At 45.5% G+C, this 23,339-nt stretch overlaps 1 protein-coding gene and 1 long non-coding RNA gene across 3 annotated transcripts in view; one reads left to right on the forward strand and one right to left on the reverse strand.

Annotated features, from left to right (window-relative positions):
- LOC309398269 overlaps positions 1–23,339 on the reverse strand; it is a 28,911-nt gene that overhangs the window by 3,649 nt on the left and 1,923 nt on the right. Inside the window, exon 2 of the long non-coding RNA XR_014176374.1 lies at positions 3,492–4,079. This is a non-coding gene — a long non-coding RNA (uncharacterized lncRNA). The remainder of the gene's footprint in view (positions 1–3,491; positions 4,080–23,339) is intronic.
- Positions 242–22,537, forward strand: PSTPIP1 (proline-serine-threonine phosphatase interacting protein 1). Of its 2 annotated transcripts, none has more exons than XM_081964998.1 (15): positions 242–1,781; positions 7,661–7,761; positions 9,555–9,629; positions 15,348–15,382; positions 16,120–16,226; positions 16,524–16,586; positions 16,676–16,774; positions 17,104–17,149; positions 17,492–17,571; positions 18,396–18,494; positions 18,616–18,712; positions 19,476–19,566; positions 20,747–20,817; positions 20,978–21,078; positions 22,005–22,537. In XM_081964998.1, exons 1-15 carry the CDS (start codon positions 1,749–1,751, stop codon positions 22,134–22,136), a joined length of 1,230 nt encoding a protein of 409 aa, XP_081821124.1. In that variant the 5' UTR covers positions 242–1,748; the 3' UTR covers positions 22,137–22,537. The 2 variants fall into 2 exon arrangements, with proteins under 2 accessions (XP_081821124.1, XP_081821125.1); XM_081964999.1 differs by lacking the exon at positions 242–1,781 and adding an exon at positions 2,353–3,293.

Raw genomic sequence — 23,339 nt, forward strand, 5'->3', positions numbered from 1 at the left:
TACTGGTAATTGGCAAGAAAATTCTTCTTAAAAGAAAGGCTTTTCATCTGTGGGTAAACAAATCCCTCTCCTTCTATTTGCATACAGCTGCAATGGGGAAAAAAACACAACCCCCCCCCCCCAGCCTCCAGTTCCTCATTCCAGGGGAGGCTGGCAGAAAATCCCCCCTCCCCTCCCCTCCCCTCCCCCGTCTCAGTTCATGGCTGAATAGAGCCATTGATTTTGCCTGGAATCCCCCCCCAGCATCCACAGTTCTATGGTCTGGCTGGCCAAAGGGCCCTTTTTCTCTATAAAACACACCCTGCCTTTTATTTATTTATTTTGCCCGGCAGGTGCCATTGAAAGTTTTCCTCTTCTGCTTTTTTTTTTTTAAAGAAAGAGGTTTACATTTGAAATGTTGCTCCAGGTAGTTCTCGACTTGTAACTTCGAGCATCCCTGAAACAACGTGACTTACAACCCCTTTTTTCACACTTAACGACTGTCGCAGCATCCCCACAGCCCAGCGTTCAAAAATTCAGACGCTTGGCCACTGTCTCGTACTTACGACAGGTTGCAATATCCCGGGGATCACGTTCCTTCCAACTATTCTATTCCATTCCATTCTTTCTTCTACTCTACTCTATTCTTCTTTCTTCTACTCTTCTATTTTTTCTTCTATTTTCTTTCATATTATTCTATTCTATTCTTCTATTCTTTCTTCTATTCTATTCTGTTCTATTATTCTTTCTTCTATTTTCTTTCATATTCTATTCTATTCTTTCTTCTATTCTATTCTTTCGTCCATTCTTCTATTCTTTCTTCTATCCTATCCTACCCTATTCCACTCAACTCTATTCTACAGATAAAAGTCTTTACATTTGCTAGCAACTCACTCCGTAACTCCCTCTTTACTTCCTGCCGCAGAGGAAATGCAGCCGTTTTAACTTTCACACTTTGTTCTCCTAAGCAAAGCATCTTCTCTCTCCCCTTTTGGGCAACCCGCAAATGATTTGGGGTCAACGCATGAGCCAAAATTCAGGGGAGCTATGCTGCCCTGCACGCCTATTTGCCCTTGCCCCAAAACGATGCCACTCGTGTGGCACAGATGCAGCGCACAACCGAAATCTGCACACACCCAGGCGCGAGCTGTGCATTTCCTTTGCTCGAAGGAGGGGTGAAAAATCCTTCCGCTCTTGCACCAGTTCTGAGCCGCTCACGCTACCAGCTCTGCGCCTCTTTCCCGTAGACACAAATGCAAGAAATGCAAAAGGTTTCCAGCACACACACCTTACACACCTGCTGTGCTTCTTTCCGTGGTCCACAAAGGTACCTCCAACCTTGGAGGAGGCTCCCTGTGGAGCTCCTCCACCTGCCGTCCAAAGGACCTCCCTTTTGCCTTCTGGAGCGTCAGTCTCAACGGGTTGGAAGGAAGTGACTCGTTTGCACCCAGAGGATGGCGACAACGTCTTTGCTTCCACACATTGGTGAAAGGCAGCACTTCTTGGCCCGAAGCGAAAGGAGTTTGACATCAGCCCCAGAGAGGTGGGGCAAAGGGAAGGGAGAGCTCTGAGGTCTGGGGTGTGCTTTTCATTTTCAGCAGCAAGCGACCCTGTCTCAGCTTCCTTAAAACCATCGCAGAACAAACTTGAGTTCTAAAGAAGATTTCTCTCCAGAGCGTGTGCATACGCACACACACACACACACACACACACACACACACCAGTAGCCGAACTCCTTTCACACGGCTTCGCCCTACAGATCCAACCAGATGACACACCTGCAGTTTAAAGATGCCTTCTGGGTAAGTGCCAACGAATTATTGCCTTCTGACTTCCAGAGGTGGTAACTTTTGCCAACAGCTGGCCCAGTTCTTTGTCCGGGAGATTTTTTTTGGGGGGGAGGGGGGATGTTACGGTTCATTCGGGGGCAAATTGAACAGAGCTGGTTGAGGGCCTCTTCCACTGGCCACCCAAAAACTCCAATCGCCATGCTTAAAGAAAGGAAGACGGCCGTTGAGCACTGAAAAATCCTCCTTTCCCTTCCCCACTGATTGGGTGGCTTTCTTTCTTTTTTTTAAATTCCACTTATTGCTTTATTTCTCCAAGGCAAAAGGCTGGTTTAGTCTCCCTCCCAAAGCAGAGCTGAATTTTTGTTTTTTTTAAGAGTTCAACTGGAATTCTGCCTATCTTCAGTAAAAATGCTAGGGCAGACCCAGAGGTTTAAGCCAACCATGCGGACTGGCGGTTTATGCAAAATGCAAAGGTATGATGCAAATATTGCCCCACACCCTGGCTCTTGGGCCTCACCCCCGGAGGTTGCAAAACTTCTGGGTGGTTGCAAGACTTCGGACGATGTCTCTGGAAAAGGCTTTGAGGAAAGAGGTTTTTCTCCGGGGGTCCTTCTCCAGCTGCTGGGCGCTGGGCACCATCTAATTTCTGGACCTTGGAGAGATCCTTGAAAGTGCATGGATGAGTCTTTGTGCCCGGCCGCACAAAGTCTACGTTCGGTCTACGCTTGGGCGTTGAGCATACCTAGAAGCTTCCGCCAAGATGCAAAGGAGATGGAGAAGGTGTGGATGAAGCAATGTTGAACCCTCGGTGCTGGATCTCAGGATCTTTCAGGTCTACATCAACCTGCCAAGACTCACCTGCACACCTGAGGTTCCTTGGTTGACTGTTGAGAGAGGACACCTTTCGTCAAGAGACTCTAGAAAGAGTGCAGAGAAGAGCAACCAGGATGATGAGAGGACTGGAGGCTGAAACGGTTGCAGGAACTGGGCCTGGCTAGTCTAGGGAAGAGAAGGACCAGGGGAGACATGAGAGCAGTCTTCCAATATTTGAAGGGCTGCCACAGAGAGGAGGGGGTCAAGCTATTTTCCAAAGCATCCAAAGGCCAGAGAAGGAATAATGGATGGAAACTGACCAAGGAGAGATTCAACCTGGAAATAAGGAGAAATTTCCTGACAGTGAGAACAATCAACTGATGGAACAGAAGTTGCCTTCGGAAGTTGTGGGAGCTTCATCACTGGAGGCTTTCAAGAAGAGACTGAACTGCCATCTGTCAGAAATGGTGTAGGATCTCCTGCTTGGACCAGGGTTGGACTAGATGAACTACAAGGTCCCTTCCAACTCTGTTTAATCTGTTAATCTCTGCCAGTTGAGGACAAGGCTGTGTCCACCATGTTGAGTTTAATTTTGGTGAAAGCAAGCTCAGAGGTGGCTGTTAACCACATCGGCCTTACAAAACTGGTTGTTGAGTCGGCCTGTAGCCTTTTCATAAATGGAGCACACTAAAGGCAGAAGCAGATATCTGAGTAAGACTTTATGAATTGCTGATGGGCATTTTTTAAGTTCATATTTTGCTGACTTGACGGTTTTGTGAAAACTAGCTGGCCAGGCTTCAGCTGGTTCTTGATCCTTCCACCCATCCCTTAATTCTAGATAAAAATGGGGCAATGCTTTTTTTCCCCGCCAGTGAATGGTAGATGTGAGTTGTGCCAGTTTTCACTCACCTGTCTCTTCCGTTTCTGCATCCGTCAGCCGTTTCTAAAAGGGCAAAAAGGGTGTGGTTTTATCCTTATCCCATTGTAGCACGTCCACCTTTTGGCGTGCTTCAATTTTTAAAATGTGCAGCGGCAGCAGGATTATTTGCGTTTTTTAAAAAAAATGAATTTTGCAGGATAGGTTTTCCACTTTAAAAATGAGAGTTTTGTGCTATGCCGAAGTGGGATACACAACTGATTACGTTGCTCCAAAGCATGCAGGATTTTGCAAAAGCTGTATACATATACATGGATACAAATGCGCATCCTTCTATTCGTATATGTTTTGTTTTTCACCAGGCTTAATTATTTGTATTTATTTATTATAAATAACTGAAGGTGGCAAATAGACGCAATACTCCTTCCTTCTTTGATACCAACACATGCATACACACAGACGAAGATACACATACATATATACACCGGTTTTACCAAAAGTCAGGCCCCGTGGACAATTTGTTAGATAAATGACAGTAAATTACACGAGTTGCTGCCTTTTCCTTTCACTTTCTTCCTTTGTATGGCCTTTCAACGTTCCTAAGGACAGCAGCATTTTCTCTGAAAATAATAATAATAATAATAATAATAATAAAAGATACTGTGATTAGTTTACGGGGCCTGATTTTCGTAGAGCCCCCTCCTTCTATGTAATGCATGCATATTTCTCAATATATCAGAGTGCATGTGGGGGTGCATATCTCAATCAAACTGATACAGAAATGGGAGGGGAGGGGGGAAATCCCAGGAAAATGAGATGGTGAGAGAAAGTGAGATCAGAGTAGGCATTCTTCCAGGGGTGAAATCCAGCAGGTTCTGACCATTTCTGGAGAACCGGTAGCGGAAATTTTGAGTAGTTCGGAGAACCGGCAAATGCCACCTCTGGCTGGCCCCAGAGTGAGGAGGGAATGGGGATTTTGCAGTATCCTTCCCCTGGAGTGGAGAGGGAATGGGGATTTTGCAGCATCCTTCCCCTGGAGTGGAGAGGGAATGGGGATTTTGCAGTATCCTTCCCCCTGGAGTAGGGAGGGAATGGGGATTTTGCAGCATCCTTCCCCTGGAGTGGAGAGGGAATGGGGATTTTGCAGTATCCTTCCCCCTGGAGTAGGGAGGGAATGGGGATTTTGCAGCATCCTTCCCCTGGAGTGGAGAGGGAATGGAGATTTTGCGGTATCCTTCCCCTGGAGTGGAGAGGGAATAGAGATTTTGCAGTATCCTTCCCCTGGAGTGGGAGGGAATGGAGATTTTACAGTATCCTTCCCCTGGAGTGGGAGGGAATGGAGATTTTACAGTATCCTTCCCCCGGAGTGGGGAGGGAATGGGGATTTTGCAGTATCCTTCCCCCGGAGTGGGGAGGGAATGGGGATTTTACAGTATCCTTCCCCCGGAGTGGGAGGGAATGGAGATTTTGCAGTATCCTTCCCCTGGAGTGGGAGGGAATGGAGATTTTACAGTATCCTTCCCCCGGAGTGGGGAGGGAATGGGGATTTTGCGGTATCCTTCCCCTGGAGTGGGGAGGGAATGGGGATTTTGCAGTATCCTTCCCCTGGAGTGGGAGGGAATGGAGATTTTACAGTATCCTTCCCCTGGAGTGGGAGGGAATGGAGATTTTACAGTATCCTTCCCCCGGAGTGGGGAGGGAATGGGGATTTTGCAGTATCCTTCCCCCGGAGTGGGGAGGGAATGGAGATTTTACAGTATCCTTCCCCCGGAGTGGGGAGGGAATGGGGATTTTGCAGCATCCTTCCCCTGGAGTGTAGAGGGAATGGAGATTTTGCGGTATCCTTCCCCTGGAGTGGAGAGGGAATAGAGATTTTACAGTATCCTTCCCCTGGAGTGGGGAGGGAATGGGGATTTTGCAGTATCTTTCCCCTGGAGTGGGGAGGGAATGGAGATTTTGCAGTATCCTTCCCCTGGAGTGGGGAGGGAATGGGGATTTTGCGGTATCCTTCCCCTGCCACACCCACCAAGCCACGCCCACAGAACCGATAGTAAAAAAAAAAGTGAATTTCACCACTGCATTCATCCCTAGTTAAAACACACACCTTAGATCTGGTTTGCCTGTGAAAATATGCATTTTGATCTACGTTTGAAGCAGAGTATTGCAACATTCCGAGAAGTGCAAAAACAAAACAAAACAAAAAACGGAACAAGGACCAGGGCAGCCAAAGTTTCAGTGATGTGGAGGCGAGAAATGGTTTGCAGGAGACCCAGGAGAAGGCACCCTTCCATATATTTTTTTCTCACATTTCCCCCCCAGGGAGTTGAGGCTCTCCTCCGACATCAAACCTGTCCCTATTTAAGACTGCCGCTTTTTAAGCGTAGGACGGCAGGAAACCGCCCCACTGAGGCCTGGCAGTTGCAGTTCCAGGCAGCCCTTGTGGTTTGCCTAGAAGAGGCTGGGGGTGGGAGGGGGGGGGCTGCCTTGGTTTAATAGTGAGAAGGAGGCTCTCTCTCTCTTCCGACCTACTGGATGGTCTATCTCAGTCTTTCTCCACCTTGAGAACTTTAAGATCTGTGGACTTCTAACTCCCAGAATTCGCCAGCCAGCCATTTTTAGAAGTTGAACTTCACACATCTTAATGTTCCTAAGGTTTATAAACACTAGTCTATTTATTCAGTCCATCTGTCCATCCATCCATCCATCCATTTTCATCTATCTTCTATCTATCAATTACCTATCATCTATCAACTTGCCTGCCTGCCTGCCCACTCATCCATCCATCCATCCATCCATCCATCCATCCATCCATCTATCCACCCACCCACCTATCCATCTAACCATCCATTCATCCATTGACCCACCTATCCATCCATCCATCCATCCACCCACCCATCGATTTACCCACTATCCTTCCATCCATCCACCTGGTCGGCCAGCCAGCTATCACTTTCTGTCATGGTCTATTGTCTTTCACATATACATACATATATACATACATACATACATACATACATACATACATACATACATACATACATACATACATACATAATCTTTTCTCTCTCTCTCTCTGTCTCTCTCTCTATATATATATACATACATACATAGATATACGTATATTGAAATATATGAAAAAATATAAAATAGGAAACTGTAATACAAATTTCCGTGCGCAGACCCACCAGATTCAAGATGATTCATTTTTCCCCATTTGGGTGCAAAAGGTCTCACAGCTACAGTTTCCAGTGGAGTGGCTTAGTAGGCACAGTTGGAGGAGGAGGCTGATAAGAGCCCTGTGATTTTAAACATGGGATCAGCCGAGGACCCCAAATTTAGTCATAGACCTCTTGGCCAGATCTCTTTCCCTAGAGATCGAGTCCAGAGATCCAGAAGGGTCTAGATGAGAGACCTACCCAACTCAGAAGAAGTTAGCTTTGCACGTTCCTAAATTCCCAAAGGTGAGGATGACTCTTCTCCTGGAAAAAGGCTGTTGTTCCAACCCTTGACTTGATGTTGGTGACTCAACCAGCCCAAAGCAGCCTTGAAAGACCGTTGGGTGAAGAAGTCACATTTGTTTGACCCACGACTGAACGGCGAGTTCTCCTCCAGCCTGGCTGTAGCAGCAGTCTCATGCAACCCTCGGAGTGGTGAAGGCTCCAGATTTTCTGCAGGCCAACAGACGGATGGCAAACGCACCTGTAGGTTCTTTTGGGGGGGTCTTCTTTTCGTGCTTCTTGGCAAAATCAGGCTGATCTTGATTTTCCTTGATCCAGTGTTTCTCTTGGAATGGTGGCTAGAAAATATTTGGATGGGGAATTCTGGGAGTTGTAGTCCACCCACCTTAAAGGTACCAACATTGAGACTCTGGAGCCACCAGGGACCAAAGTAGGTTGTATTAAGGGAATTCTCTGTATCTTGGCTCCTGAGCTTTAATCTACTTGGAATTGAATTGATTGCTTGCACTGTCGATAGGTTGAGATCCAAAGATGGAAACTAGGTAGTTGGGGAAATCTTGCTTGGATGATCTGGGTTTGGAGGACACAGGTGGGATCTTCTGTCCCTTGGCATTGATCAGAGGGGGTCAGCAGTGACTAAGAGGGTCTTTGAGGGATGATTCTGCTCATCTCAAACAAGGAGAAGGCGGTAGAATGGTGAGAGCTGATGGATCTTCCCTTGTTCTTTTTTCCCACCCCCCTAGTGCAAAGAATTCACTCTTCATTCCGGGTACGAAGCGCTCCTGCAGCGTTTGCTGGATGGAAGGAAAATGTGCAAAGACGTGGAAGATTTGATCAAGCAGAGGTAAATGCAAAACGTAGGAAGGAGGGAGGGAAACAATGGGAGTTGGGAGTTGCAAGAAGGCTTCAAAAGTGCTTTTGGGTTTTTGCTCCTACTGATGCCAGTCAGGTTCCCCAGTTGGTTCTTCTCCTTTGGTGGGATTTAAACTTTCAAGACTCCTCATCTATATGGACGCTGGATGCCAGCTGCCATATCCTGGCAGGAGTTTTCCCAATCATCTTGATATTACAATATAGTCCTTGATTTACACAACGGGAGCCAGAATTTTCGTTGCTAAACAAGGAGGTTTTTTTTAAGTGAGTCCTGCCTGGGTTTTCACTTTTTTTGGCCAATATTGTTAAGCAAAATACTGTTCACCACACAGCCAGAAATTCTGCCCCCTCCCCCACCTTGTGGTTGTAAATTGAGGACTATCTCAATAAGAGAAGGACCAGGGGAGACATAAGAGCAGTCTTCCAATATTTGGGGGGCTGCCCCAGAGAGGGGGGGGGTCAAGCTGTTTTCCAAAGCACCCGAAGGGCAGACAGGGAATAATGGATGGAAGCTGACCAAGGAGAGATTCAAACTGGAAACAAGGAGGAATTTCCTGACAGGGAGAACAATCAACCCATGGAACAGAAGTTGCCTTCGGAAGTTGTGGGAGCTTCATCCCTGGAGGCTTTCAAGAAGAGACTGGGCTGCCACCTGTCAGAAATGGTGTAGGGTCTCCTGCTTGGGCAGGAGGGGGGTTGGACTAGATGACCTACAAGGTCCCTTCCAACTCATCTCTTAATCTGTTATATCTGCTAAGTCCTGAATTTGAAGATGTTCATCAGACGCCTTCAGATTTGGAGAAGTCTATGTCGAGGTTATCACATATTCGGGGTTGTATGGAAAACAAATGAATCATCTCAGAGTCTAAAGCGACCTGGGATTTGCTCCTCATCAGAGCTATTTTAGAAGTTGTGAGTAAAGATTTCTGAAGCCCAACAGAAAAGCTGCCTCTGTCTTGGAGTTTAGTGGGCTGAAAATGTTGTGGAGGAGGAGGAGGAGGAGGAGGAGGAGGAGAGGGAGGCATCTCGGAGCAATTTTAAGACCTTTGGATCCACCCTTAGAGGGACAGGGATGAGAAGACCAGAGTGGAGGACACTCTTTGCAAGCAGAAGATCGCTTTCAATCCAGACCAAAGGATCTCCCCTCGGAAGATGAAGGTTGCAAATGAGGAGAGAACAAATGTAAGCTTTCTGCTTTCTTCCATCTCACATCCTTCAGATCTCTAGAGATGATGATGGTTAGAGTTTTAGCCCACTGTTGAGATCACAATCTTCTTGAGAACTTCTTGAGAAGTAATCTAGTTGCATAAAAAAAACACACCCAACCTTCCAGTGGTACCTGTTTTCCTAGAAGAGAAACATCTTAGGTGGCTTCAGCATCTACCGTAACACAACTGTGGAGCTGCGTTTCCTGCAAACCTTCCTCTCAGGACAGATGGTGGGAAAGGCAGTGAAGACCCTAACCCATTAGCAACACTGAATATGAAGCTCACATGAGCACCTAATATGGATCAAGCAGAAGGCATCAGAGAAGGTTTGGTTCATCTTCTGCTCCATCCCACCATGTCCTCCAAAGAAGGTGACCCTTCTTGTTAAGGCGGCCACCATCCAAGTTCTTCCCTTGCCATCTTCTACGGTTTTGAGGCCTTGCCTAATCAACTCGCAAATTTGTTCATTAGACACCACGGGAAGGATGGAGTTCAGAAACAGATGGAAGCCCAGCATGGTCTGAGTGGCAAATAAAGATGGGATTGTATTTCACAGGGCCCAGGCTGAAGAACGCTACGGGAAGGAGCTGGTTCAGATTGCCCGGAAAGCAGGAGGCCAAAGCGAAATCAAGTAAGTCCATTTTGGTGTCACGTAAAAAGCAATTTATTTCTTCATTTTATATTAAAAGTCAATGTTAAGTTATTAATTGATGGTTAGGGCTTGTATCTGGGGGTTGATGGAACATAGGAACCAGGATTGGCCACAGCTGCTACTATTGATCTAACTCTTGATAAGATTCTTGTGTGGTGGCTTTCAGTTGAATTTCCATCATAAGTCATGATCATCATAATTTGACACGCTTAGGTGACAGGGGCTGATTTTATGACTGTTTTGTGCAGGTTGTTAAGTGAATCCCACAATTGTTCAGTGAATGAGGCAGTTCTTAAGCGAAGCAGTTGTATTCCTATGGATGCTTTTTGGTCCGTGCTGGCTGGGGAATTTTGGGAGTCGAAGTCCACCTATCTCAAAGTTCCCAAGGTTGAGAAATCGCCATTTGTCTATTTCTGCACTGAATGGATGGTTGGACTAGTAAACCTCGTAGGTGCATTCCATGATTCTACGACCCATTTATTATGGACACCATGGTATCCATCTCTTCTAGGAGACCCCATCCTGGGTGGTGTATGGAAATTATAACAGGAGAACCATAGAACTATAGGCTTGGAAGGCACCTTGGAGGTCTTCTGGTCTAACCTTTTGCCTAGCACAGGCACTGTTCTTCCGGATCTCCTCAAACTCCACAGGGCTAGTTAGGGCTAGTTATGACTGTTCAGTGTCCAAAAGCACTTGTTTGTTGTGGCTTGCCAGCAGCCAGCAGAGCTGGCAGCAGACTCAGATAGTGAGGAGATTGGGGAGGAAGATGGGCCAGTCCTGGAGTCTGGGGAAGGCTCGGGTGAGGGCTCTGTGTCGGAGGGAGAGAGGGGGCCAGAGCCGTCTGACAGTTGTCAGCTGCCTTCGGAGTCGGAGATCAGTGAGGCAGAGGAACAGCTGGAGCCTGTTCCCAGTGTGCGCATGCGCAGAGTTGCCAGATGAAAGGGAACAGCTAAAGAACAGGGGTCGACTTGGGAGGAAGGCCATAGGTGGACAATGAATGGCCCCTCCCATAGGGAATAAAAGAGGAGCGAAAGGGGAGTGGAGGTTGCAGGAGAGACAATTAGTTCCCTTAATTGGTTCGTGACTCTCCGAGACTCCTTGCCAAGTTTTGCAGAGATCGGCCTGGCAGCTCTCCATGCCAGATAAGGTCCGTGATTGTAAATCTTCCCTTGAAAGACTTTGCCGGTGTGAATGAACAGAATTCACAGTCAATTAATAAAAGGGTTTTTTGTTGGGACCAGGAGTTTGCTTCAGGCTCTCGGTCAGAACATTGTTTGAGATGGGCAGCTCTAGAAATGGGATGGCTAAATAGGTCTCACGAGGTGAATTCTTCCAAAACTGAACTTCCATAGAAAGGATACACAAATTTCTTTCAACAGAAAGAATCTCACCAGTAGACAAAAAAAGGGGGTTAGAAGACGCCATCAGAGCTTTATTTCTTCAGGGTTTCTAATGCAGCCGAAGCGATACGAATTCTGACTCATAACAACAGGAAAAATAGATCTACTGGTCTACTGTATATACTTCCTGTACCAACACGCTTTATATATAGAATCATAACTGCAAAAGTGGGGGCGGAGGGGGGTGGGCTGATCCGTTTCCTATTCATTGCACGATTCATCCCTGCAAGAAACTGATCTCGGTTTTGGTAGAGCAAATGATGGACTGAGGTCTTTTTTCTTTTTAAAGTTTTTTTTTATTAAACACACATTAAAACATTGGACGCAGGGTACCCGTCCTGGCAAGGTCTTTGCCATGCCTACTAGAACATAAAGTTAAATATTATAACCACTGTGCTTATTCACCATTGGTCTATTCAGTATTTACAAATGTAAGGATATCGCATTTCCCTTCATATTGCTTTGTACTTACGATTTCCTACATAATTCTCATCTCCATTCTATAAATCTTAGTCATGGCTTATTTGGGGGTCTTTCCTTTTTTTGTTCCAACCATCGATAAAGTTTATCCTAGATCTTATAATATTCTGATTTGTCTTTGTTCTTCAATTCCCACGTCAATTTATCCATTTCAGGGCAAATCAGAATTTTCCTACTTACTTCCTCTTCTTGTGGAATTTCCCCGTTTTTCCAGTTTTGGGCAAAGACGGATGGACTGAGTTCTTAAACCCAACCGTTATCCACTCCAGTGGGACTTCATTTGAGAATCGAAGTCACACTGGAGACTAGAGGCTAAAACATATGAAGAACAGTTGCTGGAATTGCGTATGTCTAGTTTGATGAGAAGAAGGACTAGGTGGGACATGATAGCAGTCTTCCAATATCTAGGGCCAGAATTCCCACTGCTCAGCAAGACAGTTATTAAGTGAGACGTGTCTGATTTTAGGACTATTTTTGCCACTGTTCTGAAGCGAGGACCAGTTGCAAGTTACTTTTCTCAGCGCTGTTTTAATCTTGTGCGGTCATTACACAAACGGTTATAAGTCAAGGTTCAGGATCAAACCGATTCGAACTGCAAAAGTCCAGCTAGCCACCAGATGGCGGACGCACGAGAGGTTCCTGTATTCTTTTAGCACCCTCTCGTGGTCGTGTGCGGTTTTGCAAGTCAGATATGGTAGAAGCAGAAAATGTTAAGTGCTGGAAATTGGCTTCCTAAGAGGTTTTTTTAATAGTAGGTGAGGAATGTCTCCTTTCCATCACACAACGCACATTGTGTGGTCAACAGGATTCACTTTTCTTATGCGGAAGTTTCCTTCTTCCTCTATAAACTGATACTGAGGATCATTTTGAAGCTTTTTCTTTGCAAACCTTTTCCCCTTTCTCCGAAGAAAACCATTCTTGGTAGTGTCTCGCTATGGAGAAATTTCCTGACAGTCAGAACAATTAGTCAGTGGAACAACTTGCCTCCAGAAGTTGTGATTGCTTCAACACTGGAGGTTTTTAAGAAGAGATTGGATAACTGTTTGTCTGAAATGGTAGAGGGTTTCCTGCTTGAGAAAGGGGTTGGACTAGAAGACCTCCAAGGTTCCTTCCAACTATGTTATTCTGTATTTTCTGAATGAATGAATGAATAATCCCAAGGCAACAGTTGAGGCTCTAGTCCTCTTGATTTTTTTTTTTAAAGACAAAGACTCAATTCACAAACTACTAATATCAGTTCCTGTTTGGGCTCGGGGCATTAAACGAGAAGTTATTAATGGTTCCTTGGCAACAAAGAACAAATAGTCCTAATTTTACTGTAAATGGCAAGTTTAGCACCTCCAATTGTATACAGATCGACTTCCTATATTTTGCATAAAGCTAGCATACCATCGGTCATGTTCTCTGCTGCATTTTGAAAAATCAGAAAGCTGCTTTGAAAAAAGTGGCTTGCAGAATGCAAAAGAGCCAAGCAGAATAAGAGATGGATGGAATTTCTTTTTGGCCGAGAGGAATGATATGGCTTCTCCGCAGATAAATTCGCCGGGGCAAATAGGATGCAAAGCATAATTTTTTCAGCTGTGCATTTCCTCTTTGAGGGAAGGGATTGTGTAAACCTTGAAGCAATTTAAGACTTGGGCAATGTTTTAATGGGCTCTCTGTCCCTTTCTTGCACCATCAAGCCCCATCACAGTCTGTTCCCAACGAGGGTGACACCAATGAAACCTCTTGTGATGTCAACCATGCAACCTCAGTGTTTTGTGTGACTCTGCGTTGCATGAAGAGAGGCAGAATTGGCATTGCAGTGTCGAGATGCATTTTGATTTTGATCTCCCCTGGAAGGGCTTATGTGTTTTTTTTCAAAATTTATGTGGGTTTATGATCGAAATAAAGATTTGATTTGATTTTCACAGTTCTTTAGTCACAAAATTGTTATAAGGGTTGTTGCAAAGAGGAGGGGGGATGGGGCCAACCTATTCTCCAAAGCACCTGAAGGATGGAGAAGAAAGGGATGAAAACTAATGAAGGAGAGAAGCAACCTGGAATGAAGGAGGAATGTCCTGGCAGTGAGAACAATTAACCAGTGGAACAACTTGCCTTCAGACGTTGAGGGTGCTTCATCCCTGGAGGTTTTTAAGAGGAGATTGGGCAACCGTTTGTCTGAAGTGGTGCAGGGTTTCCTGCTTGAGCAGGGGGTTGGACTAGAAGACCTCCAAGGTCCCTTCCAATGCTGTTATTCTGTCTTCCTTCCTCTTTTCTCCATCACTGGAGGTTTTTAAGAAGGGATTGGACAACCATTTCTCTGAAATGGTAGAGGGTTTCCTGCTTGAGCAGGAGGTTGGGCTAGATGACCCCCAAGGTCCCTTACAACTTGGTCATTCTGTCTTCCTCCCTCCTTCCTCCACCACTGGAGGTTTTTCAGAAGAGACTGGACAACTATTTGTCTGGAATGGTAGAGGGTCCCCTGCTTGAGCAGGGGGTTGGACTGGATGACCTCCGAGGTCCCTTCCAACTCTCTCATTCTGTTACTCGTGATACAATATCTATAATCATGTGCTGTGAAAGAGAAATACATTTAAACACCGAGGCCAAAATGCTAGAAAACCCTCAAAGTTTCAGCTATTAAAGAGTTCAGATCTAAGCACAGGCACTTTTAGCAGAAGATGGTAAGCTGACATGATTGTGTAACATTCTTTCTCGACATTCAAAATTTATTAGTACTGTACTTGATAAGATAAAATAATCACTTCTTCCTCAAAAGTCCACCATGGACTTATTTTCTCTTTAATGATAACGTGACGTATCTAGAGTTAAATGAATCTTAGTTCATCACACATCTGACACCTGCAGGATGAATCCAGGGGTTGCAAGCAGAGTTGGTTGGAATGTGAATTTAATTTTTTAAAAAAATGTTCAAAAGATACCACAAGGGGGTGCTAAAGAAACACAAGAAACTTTATTTTATACTCATTTTCATCAGGAGAGGAAAAAAAACCAAACCCGAAATAGAAATAATCTCTGTTGATAGGGATGGAAAAAAGCTCATACAGCCCGAGGGTTACTCAAGTCACGGATTGGAAAGAAATTCAACTGATTAATACTGTTGTGTGTGAAAGACTGGGCCTACGTATGAAGGTCCAATTAAACGGATTCATCGCTAAAAGCCTGCAGGAATCTTCAGGTTAGCTAGAGTTAGCTAAATGAATGGAATTCAAGGAAGGGCGGGTTGGACTTCATTGGCTTGTGCCTACGTAGGGATTCTAAACTGCTCGCTCTCTTAACTCTGCCCCCACCTCTCGCTAGGTCCTTCTCCTACCAATATTAAACCTTTCAACTGGAAAGATTGAAGGCTTTTCTTGGATTTTTTTTTATTTGCACACTTGTGGTGGGATTCAGCCGGTTTGCACCTATTCGGGAAAACTGGTTGTTAACTTTCTAAGCAGTTTGGAGAGCCAGTAGTTGGAAGAAATCTTAGTTTGTTTTTTCCACTTTACAGGGCTAATCCTGGAAAACATTCTGGTGTTGTTTCTAGCCTCAACTTTGTCGCCCTGCTTACAGAAACTGCCTCTCCAGTTAACCCTCATTAACGCGAAGTGCCCATCAACGTGAGTGACGTTGAGTTGGCCATGCCCATCCAGTCACATAACCACTGAGCCCCCCCCCCGCCACGTGGTCATGGATAAGTCTGATGTTGTCCAAAGATAAATAGATAGATAGATAATTGCTCTTCTTGTAAATGGAATATAGAAGTTAAAAGTCTGACAAAAGTCTTTGGACAGGAAGGAAATTGATGAGTTTTGTTCTTTCTCCTCAGCACTTTAAAGGCCTCGTTCGAAATCCTAAAGCTACGTAAGTACATTAGCAAGTTCTGTTTGGGATATTTTGCAGCAAAACTAATAATGATTTTTAAGAGATCTTGACAAATTCATAGAGCGTTTAGAAAAAGACAACTGTACACTTCCTACTTCCTGCCGGTGGGCTTTAAGATTGAGTAAGGAGTGGCCATTTTCACCACACATTCAATGTGAACTGCAGGACTCAGGCTAGCCACTAGATGGTAGAAGAGTGTGAGAGTTTTCTGTACTGCTTTTAGTGCCCTCTAGTGGTGGAGTGGGAGAATGCTATCAATGGCAAATGGGACACCCAGAAATAAATGAGAGGAAAATGGACGTTGTTGAGGGCAAAAACGGCTTCCCCCAGGCTCCGGAGGCCAGAAACAGGCGCGTTTCTGGATTGCTGGAACCTCTGGGAGGCCTGTTTTTCACCCTCCCCAGGCTCCGTGCCCGCCCTGCACTTCCCTGGCAAAATAAACAGGCCGCGTGGAACTCCTGGGAGGGGTGGGCGGGGCCAGCCAGTCCTTCCAACTACTGCTTCAGCGAACTAGATGTAAAATTAGCATCCGGTTGGCCCGAACCGTCTGAATCCCATCCCTTTGCACATAGCATGCCTACAAAAAGGGAGAAGGCTGGCCGCTCCTATGTTTCGATGCTGTTGCCTGCCCAGAACTCCCGTTAACCCAGGTAAGCGATGTTCCGTATCAAGAGGCCAGATTTTCAGGAAGAGCCAACTCTGCATTTCATCCACAGAAATTGAAAGCGTGGGCAACTCTCACATCCAGCTGGCCCTCATGTTGAAAGAGGAACTAAAAGCCTTAGAAGAATTCCGAGAAAGGCAGAAGGAACAACGGAAAAAGGTGAGCTCCATTCCAGGGGGTGAAACCAGTCAATACGATTTATTTATGAAACAAATTTAGGGTGGCCATTTGGTGCAGGTGAGTCCAAAGGCTTTCAAAGACTCCTTTATCCTGCCTTATTTCAGTAAAGAGCATCCTTGGAAACCAAACCTCTTCCTGGAGTGGTGCCCCAAAGACGGCAGAGATTGGAAAATCTGCCATGGGAAAAGGACTTTGATCAATAGCTAAGAGAGAACTGGGTCCCCAATTCTTGGGGAAGGCCAAACCTGATGATAATGGGCGCCATCTTTCTTGCAGTACGAGAGCACAATGGAACGGACACACAAGAACAAGCTCTTCATGTTCAAGAAAACCATGGAGGTAAGAGGAAGGCACTCTTGGAAGGTCCGATGTTGATGTGCGCAGTCCTTGACCTACGGCCGTAATTGAGCATATTTTTCTGCATGTAGTCCAAGAAGGCCTACGACCAGAAATGCAAAGATGCTGATGAGGCGGAACAGGCTTGTGAGAGGATCAGTGCTATTGGGAACCAGAAACAAACAGAAAAGGTACCTCCAAGTTTCTTTCTTTTCTTTCTCTCTCTCTCTTCCTTTCTTTCTCCCATCTCTTTCCTTCCTCCTTTTTCTTCCTTCCTATCCTTTTCTTTTTTGCTTCCTTCCTTCCCTCTCCTTCCTTTCTCCCATTTCTTTCTTTCCTCCCATTTCTTTCCCTTTTTCTTCCTTCCCTTCCTTTCTCTTCTTCTCTTCCATTTTTTTCTTTTGCTTCCCTCTCTCCCTTCCTCTCCTTCCTTCCCTTCCTCTCCTCCTTCCCTCCCTTTCCTTCCTTCCTCCCCTCCCTCCCTCCCCATACCAATGTGCTTTTTCTTATCACCTTTCAGAGCCAGACCAAAGCAAAACAGTCCAGAGACTCTGCCAATGAAGCAGGTAACATTGTAAGCCCTTATGAAAACAAGACCTACTCTAAGAGAGATACGCCTTAGGCATCTCTTAGATGGAATATTCACAGGCCTCCGTTTTAACCTGTAAAGCTCCAAGAACCGAAGAGATGAATAAACCTTAAATTCAATTGTGTCCTTCATTAAAAACAGAGTAAAATAAGGGCTGACTTGCCATTCCGACATTTTGGAGGAATCTTCTCCAGATAAGCTCTTCTTATTTCGGGATACTTTTTTAACCGATGAACCGCAGAATAGATTCGTTTTTTATCAATGAACTGCAAAACATTAACACCTCTGTGATTGCGCTGCTTTGCTGTTTCTCACGCAGAAAGAGTGTATAAACAGAACATCGAGATCCTAGACCAGACAAGGACCACGTGGGAACAAGAACACGTTAGTACTTGCGAGGTAAGAAGCCGTTGTGTTCAATCAACGGAGAATTGATACGGTTTCTGCCTTGATCACGGCGAGATGCTATTGGAGGTCTCTTGCCTCTCAGCCAAAGGTGGGCAGTCAGGCCCACTCAACATGGTTCCTCTCGCACGACCAAGAGATGACCAGCTTGTTCAACCCAAGCATTTGCTTATGAGATGTGGCCATAGTTGGTTTCCATCCCAATTCTTTTCCTTGCTAGGGATCAGCCATCCTAGTAAGGTATAGAATGTTTTATGGAGGTTGGCTTTAAGGCTGTGGGTCCCAAACTCTGCGAGATGACACAGCAGTGCTTGACATCTGTTGGACACCATGCAAATTACAAGCTTGGAGGCCCCACTAAAAGGATACCAAGTGTGCCAAGAACTGAGAAAGTTTGGGAACTTCTGGCTTTGGATCTATGGAGATCCTCAGTCATCCAGGTCAGGGTTGTCCCAAAGATGCTTTTTCGAAAGGCAACTGGACTTTGTTTTTCCTTCAAGACGTTTCGCTTCTCATCCAAGAAGCTTCTCGGATGAAAAATGAAACCTCTTCCAAGGAAAAATATTGTTTTTGAAAAAATATAAATCACCTGGCTTGGAACAATGTGTGATTCCAAGAGTTGTGCTTGATAGAACATTTATTTCACTAAATATATCAATCCAATCATCAACCATCATCGGTGTTTATAGCTTCAGCCCGTTGCACGAAGCTGGCCGGTTCTAGTCTATCAACCATGTTTTTTGGCTTACCAGACTTTGTTTTATTGTTATTATCTATTGTGACAGGATCCACCACTGATCTTTATTTTATTGAACTAGGCCTTCCAGCTTCAGGAATGCGATCGGATCACTATCCTACGGAATTCTCTCTGGGTTCATTGCAATCAACTCTCCATGCAGTGCGTGAAAGACGATGAGGTAGGAGACAGACCAGGGGAGGTAGCCCACCGTTTCAACAGTTCCACTGGAGAATTCGCTTCAAAGGCAGTAAGCAAGAGCTCCTTTCAAACAAATCGACTTTTTTCTTTTCTTTTCAAAGCTTTATGAAGAGGTTCGGGTGAGCCTGGAAAACTGCAACGTGGAGTCCGATATGAACTGCTTCGTTCAGAATAAGATGACGGGAACGGAAGCACCAGGTCTGCTGTTTTCTTAATTGCATCTTGAAAAGGGAATGAAACTCTGGAAAAATAATGAAGAGGTCCAGGGCAGGGGTCTGCAACCTTAAACACTCAAAAGAGCCATTTGGACCCGCTTCCCACAGAAAAGACCGGGAGCCAATAATCTAACAGCCGGTGTGACTGCGTGGGCGTGGCCAATTCGACATCACTCACTCCTACCCAGTCACATGACATCCCCAGCCACGCCTACCCAGACCGTCATTAGGGCAGAGAACTGGTTATTAAATTATTTGCCACTCCTGGCTCCGCCTCACCCCTCCCCTCCCAACCACCTCTTGGCGCTTCTTCCGCAGCAGAGGGATGAAAAGAGGGAGCGCCAGCAGAGGGATAAAGGAGCCAGTTTGCCGACCCCTGGTCTAGGGGAAACTTTGGCTTCTAGAAGATCCCTTTGAGTTGCGCCTCCCCTAACCTTGGGGGTGTCTATCTTCGGCTGTGAATTTTGGGAGAGGGAGGAGGACACCCAGACTCAAAACCATCTTTTTAAGAGGGTGAAAAACATACCCCTGGTTAAATGGGGAGCTTTTAAAGAAATTAAAGTAGACTAGCGGCCACAAGAATGATTCATTCTTGGCTGGCGTGAGATTTCTGGGGGGGTGGAAAATCACTGATGGCGTTACCTAGCTGGAAACATCTGCAAGAAAATCACCAAGCGCAGAGAGCACCAAGCCTTCCCCCGCCCCCCCAAAGTCACATTTTCCTACTCCTTCTGTTTCTGAAACAGCTGCCATTGGCTACGAGAATTATTACGAGAGAACCGGACCGGCAAAAAACTCCAACAGCCCAACAACCCAGAGTTGTGGAATGATGAAAAGGTAAATTATCATTATGGCGGCTTTTTAAAAAAATCATCAATGGGTGGAACTTTGGCCCTTTGTTCTACCATTTGGATTTTCCACCAATTGTCAGAAGCTGCCAGAGAGTAGCTGTTTCCCTTCCTTGCATGAGGACCAAGAAAGACTTCCAACACATGAGCTAAATTAAAAAGAAAAGGGCAAAGTGGGGACATCCATTGGGACCTTCTGAAGTGGTGTTTGGCCAGCTGCTTGTAGAGAATGTTTCACTTATTTGTGGCTGATGTTCTCTAAAACAGCCCTGATGGGGGCACATACCAGAAATAAATTATCCAAACACTGACAATGTGTGTTACAATAGCATCAATGAGGAAGGAGATAAAAAGATGGTCTCAAAATGCTGTTTTGTGTGTGCGTGTTGCAATGCACATTAAAAAAAATGTGTTCTGACCCAGGATTCCTTAAAAAGCCAGAAGCAGAGTCTGGGTCCCTGCAAAATCCCTTTTATTTACACGGCTGTGAATTCCTTTCATTCACAGTCAGCCAGGCTTAGCAAACCGTCTTTCCGAGGAATGTTTATCAACACGAACCTTATCTTGTCTGGAGAGCTGCCAGATAACGAGTTTCCAAATGCAGGACAAGGCAAAACTTGGCACAGAGTCTCTTATAGTCACAAACAGAACTTTCCACTCTTGAAACGACCGAAGGAACGAATTGTTTCCTGCAAAAGCCCCCTCCCCATTTGCTCCTCTTTTCTTTCCTATGGGAGGGGGCCAATCACCTCCAAGGGGTGCCTTTACTCCCAAGTCGACCCCACTTTCTTAGTTGTTCTTGTCTTCTGGCAGCTCTGCGCAGGCGCACACTGGGAACAGGTTCCAGCTGTTCCTCTGCCTCACTGCTGTCTAGCTCCCTCTCTGCCTCCGATGCAGAGCTTTCCTCGTCTGGGCTTTCCTCAGCCCCCCCCAGGACTGGCCCATGTTCCTCTCCAACCTCCTCATGGAGGATTCCTCTGCCAGCGCCACTGGCCACAACACAAGGCTTTGATCATCTGCTTAGGGCTGCCAGCTTGGCTGGTTTTGTCTCCCTCGTCCCAAATCTTGTCCTTCAGAGCAAAGTTTCACTCTTAAGTTGAAAATAGAGAGAGAAAGAGAGGAAGCGGCATCGTTGAAAGGCTCATGGTATATTTCCTCTTGATCCACAGGTTCTCCGACTTGCTGCATGGCAGTACACGGAATGCTCCGGATAACATTATTTCCACGATAACCCCAAGAGGTATGTAGGATGGCTTTTCCAGGGACAAAGGCAGGTGGTATAATACATTCTCTGGAGTCCTGCAAGTCCGACTGGAAAAAAGATTTTAAAAACTTTGGAACTTGGGTAAAATCTTTTTGCCTCTTTCAGGCATTAATTCCATTTTTTTGTTTTTGGGTAGCTGAGCAAAGGGCGGACGGCGTCTATGCCGCAATTCATGTGGCTGAGGTCAACGCTGCCATGGACCACGACTACAGAGCCCTCTATGACTACACGGCCCTGGTAAGCATCAAACCCTTGCTTAGGCAATGTCCTTAAACAAAAGGAGAGAGTAACTCTCAGGGATCATCATCCTAAGTCACTTTTCTTCTTTTAATGACCCCATAATCCCTTACGGGGTGTAGTCGGGGCAACTGAATGGAGCGGCGTATTTACTGGCCGGATGCTCTACCTGTTGCCAATGCGGAGTTTTGTTTGGCAGATATATTCTCGTTGTGCCCTGAGGAAGAAATATTTCTAAGTTACTCTGAAGGTATCATCATTCTAAGTCAGGGGTGTCCAAACTTGGCAACTTTAAGACTTGTGGACTTCAACTCCCAGAATTCCCCAGCCAGCTGGCTGGGGAATTCTGGGAGTTGAAGTCCACAAGTCTTAAAGTTGCCAAGTTTGGACACCCCTGTTCTAAGTTATCTCGAAGACTCCAAATCAGCTTGATTTTTATAGGCTAGCCCTCGGCTTACAACCACTCACTCAACGACTGTTCTTAGTTATAACGGCCCTGAAAAAAAGTGACTTAGGACTGTTTCTCACACTTGCAACCATTTTTCACACTTATGACCACTGCAACATTCCCATGGTCACGTGAACAAAATTCAGGCCCTTGACAACTGACTCACACTTACGATGGGTGCAGTGTCCCGGGGTCATGAGGTCCCCTCTTGTGACCTTCTGACAAGCAAAGTCAGCGGGGAAGCCTGATTAACTCAACCACTGTGTTGCTAGCTTAACAACTGCAAGGGTTCACTTAGCAACTGTGGCAAGAAAAGTCATAAAAATGGGGCAAAACTAAGTTGTCTCCCTTAGCAATGGAAATTCGGAGTCGTAAATCAAGGACTAGCTGCGTGCTTATTCCATCTTGATATCTGCCTCTTGCCGGAAGAGATTCTCCCCCTCCCCCCCTCCATTTCTTTCCATTGTTCCTTTTCCAGAATGAGGATGAGCTGGACATGAGAGCAGGTGATATCGTCAACATCATTGAAGCTGGCGAAGATGGCTGGTGGACCGTAGAACTGGACGGGCAACAAGGATTTGTGCCGGGCTCCTATCTGGAGAAACTTTGACCGGAGGAAAACTTCCCAGTGCTACATTTTTAATTTTTAACAGCTAGAAACATCTTTTAAAATAAAATAAAATCAAGTTTTACTCTTTGCAGATGGCAGACAAAGAGCTACAATTATACTCTTTATTTTAACATGAAGCCCACCCTGTATTTTTAATTTTTTTTTTAAAGGACAATTATCAAAGAAAAGACACCCAAACGCGTGATTCTCTCACCCGAAAGATGTATGATCGCAAAGGTTCTGTTTGCCTTGCTAAATCCAGGTACCCCTCCGATCCCATCCATGTTTGGATAGAAACCTTGAGTGGTTTTCTATTTTGCATTCTCCATTGACGTGGATGGAGACAGAAACTGAGTGGACTTTATAATAAACCATTGATTAAAATGCATTTTTTGGGGAAATGGTTAGTTCTCAATTCCAGAAACGATGCTTTCATTTCTTTCTCGCTATGGGTGAAACTGCAACTATCTTTTCTCTGGCGTTGCAATTTTTGATTCAGGGTGGAGGAGAAGGTGGGGGGGATCTGCCCTAAACGCTACCATTCTCCGATTCTCAGCTATTCATTGAAAATGCATCTGCAATTGTTTGAGTAGTGCATGCAGACATCAACATTTGAAGTTTTAGCAGCAGAGAAATCTGACCCAAATCGAGAAAAGAAAGTTAAAAAAAAATATAACCACAAGATCTCTCCAGAGTCCTTTCATTGCATTAAAGCTAAAGGTTCCCCTTGCACATGTGTGCTACTCGTTCCTGGCTCTAAGGGGGCGGTGCTCATCTCCGTTTCAAATATTTTCACTGCATTGAATATTGTCAAAACCTTTTATGAAGTTTCAGTTTGAACACACTGGTGGGCAGGAGTTCATTTTCAGTATTACACCTATTATTTATCTGCTGCAACCTATAACTGCAGTGGCCATTTATGACCCCCAAAACATCTGGTTCCCCTTGCACAGATGTGCTAGTCGTTCCCGACTCTAGGGAGCGGTGCTCATCTCCATTTCAAAGCCCAAGAAGAGCCAGCGCTGTCCGAAGACGTCTCCGTGGTCATGTGGCCGGCATGACTAAACACCAAAGGCGCACAGAACACTGTTCCCTTCCCACCAAAGATGGTCCCTATTTTTCTACTTGCATTGTTTACCTGCTTTCGAACTGCTAGGTTGGCAGAAGCTGAGACAAGTCATGGAAGCTCACTACATTACGTGG

This window comes from Natrix helvetica (genome assembly GCF_964273705.1).
Source record: "Natrix helvetica genome assembly, chromosome: 12".
NCBI classification, from domain to species: Eukaryota; Metazoa; Chordata; class Lepidosauria; order Squamata; family Natricidae; genus Natrix; species Natrix helvetica.

Bases quoted from the DNA above. Each gene is read 5' to 3' on its own strand.
- PSTPIP1 (XM_081964998.1), top strand. From the start codon at position 1,749: ATGACACACCTGCAGTTTAAAGATGCCTTCTGG. The intron at 15,383-16,119 runs GTAAGTACATTA...TTTCATCCACAG, and splicing joins GTTCGAAATCCTAAAGCTAC to AAATTGAAAGCGTGGGCAAC. The intron at 16,775-17,103 runs GTACCTCCAAGT...ATCACCTTTCAG, and splicing joins ACCAGAAACAAACAGAAAAG to AGCCAGACCAAAGCAAAACA.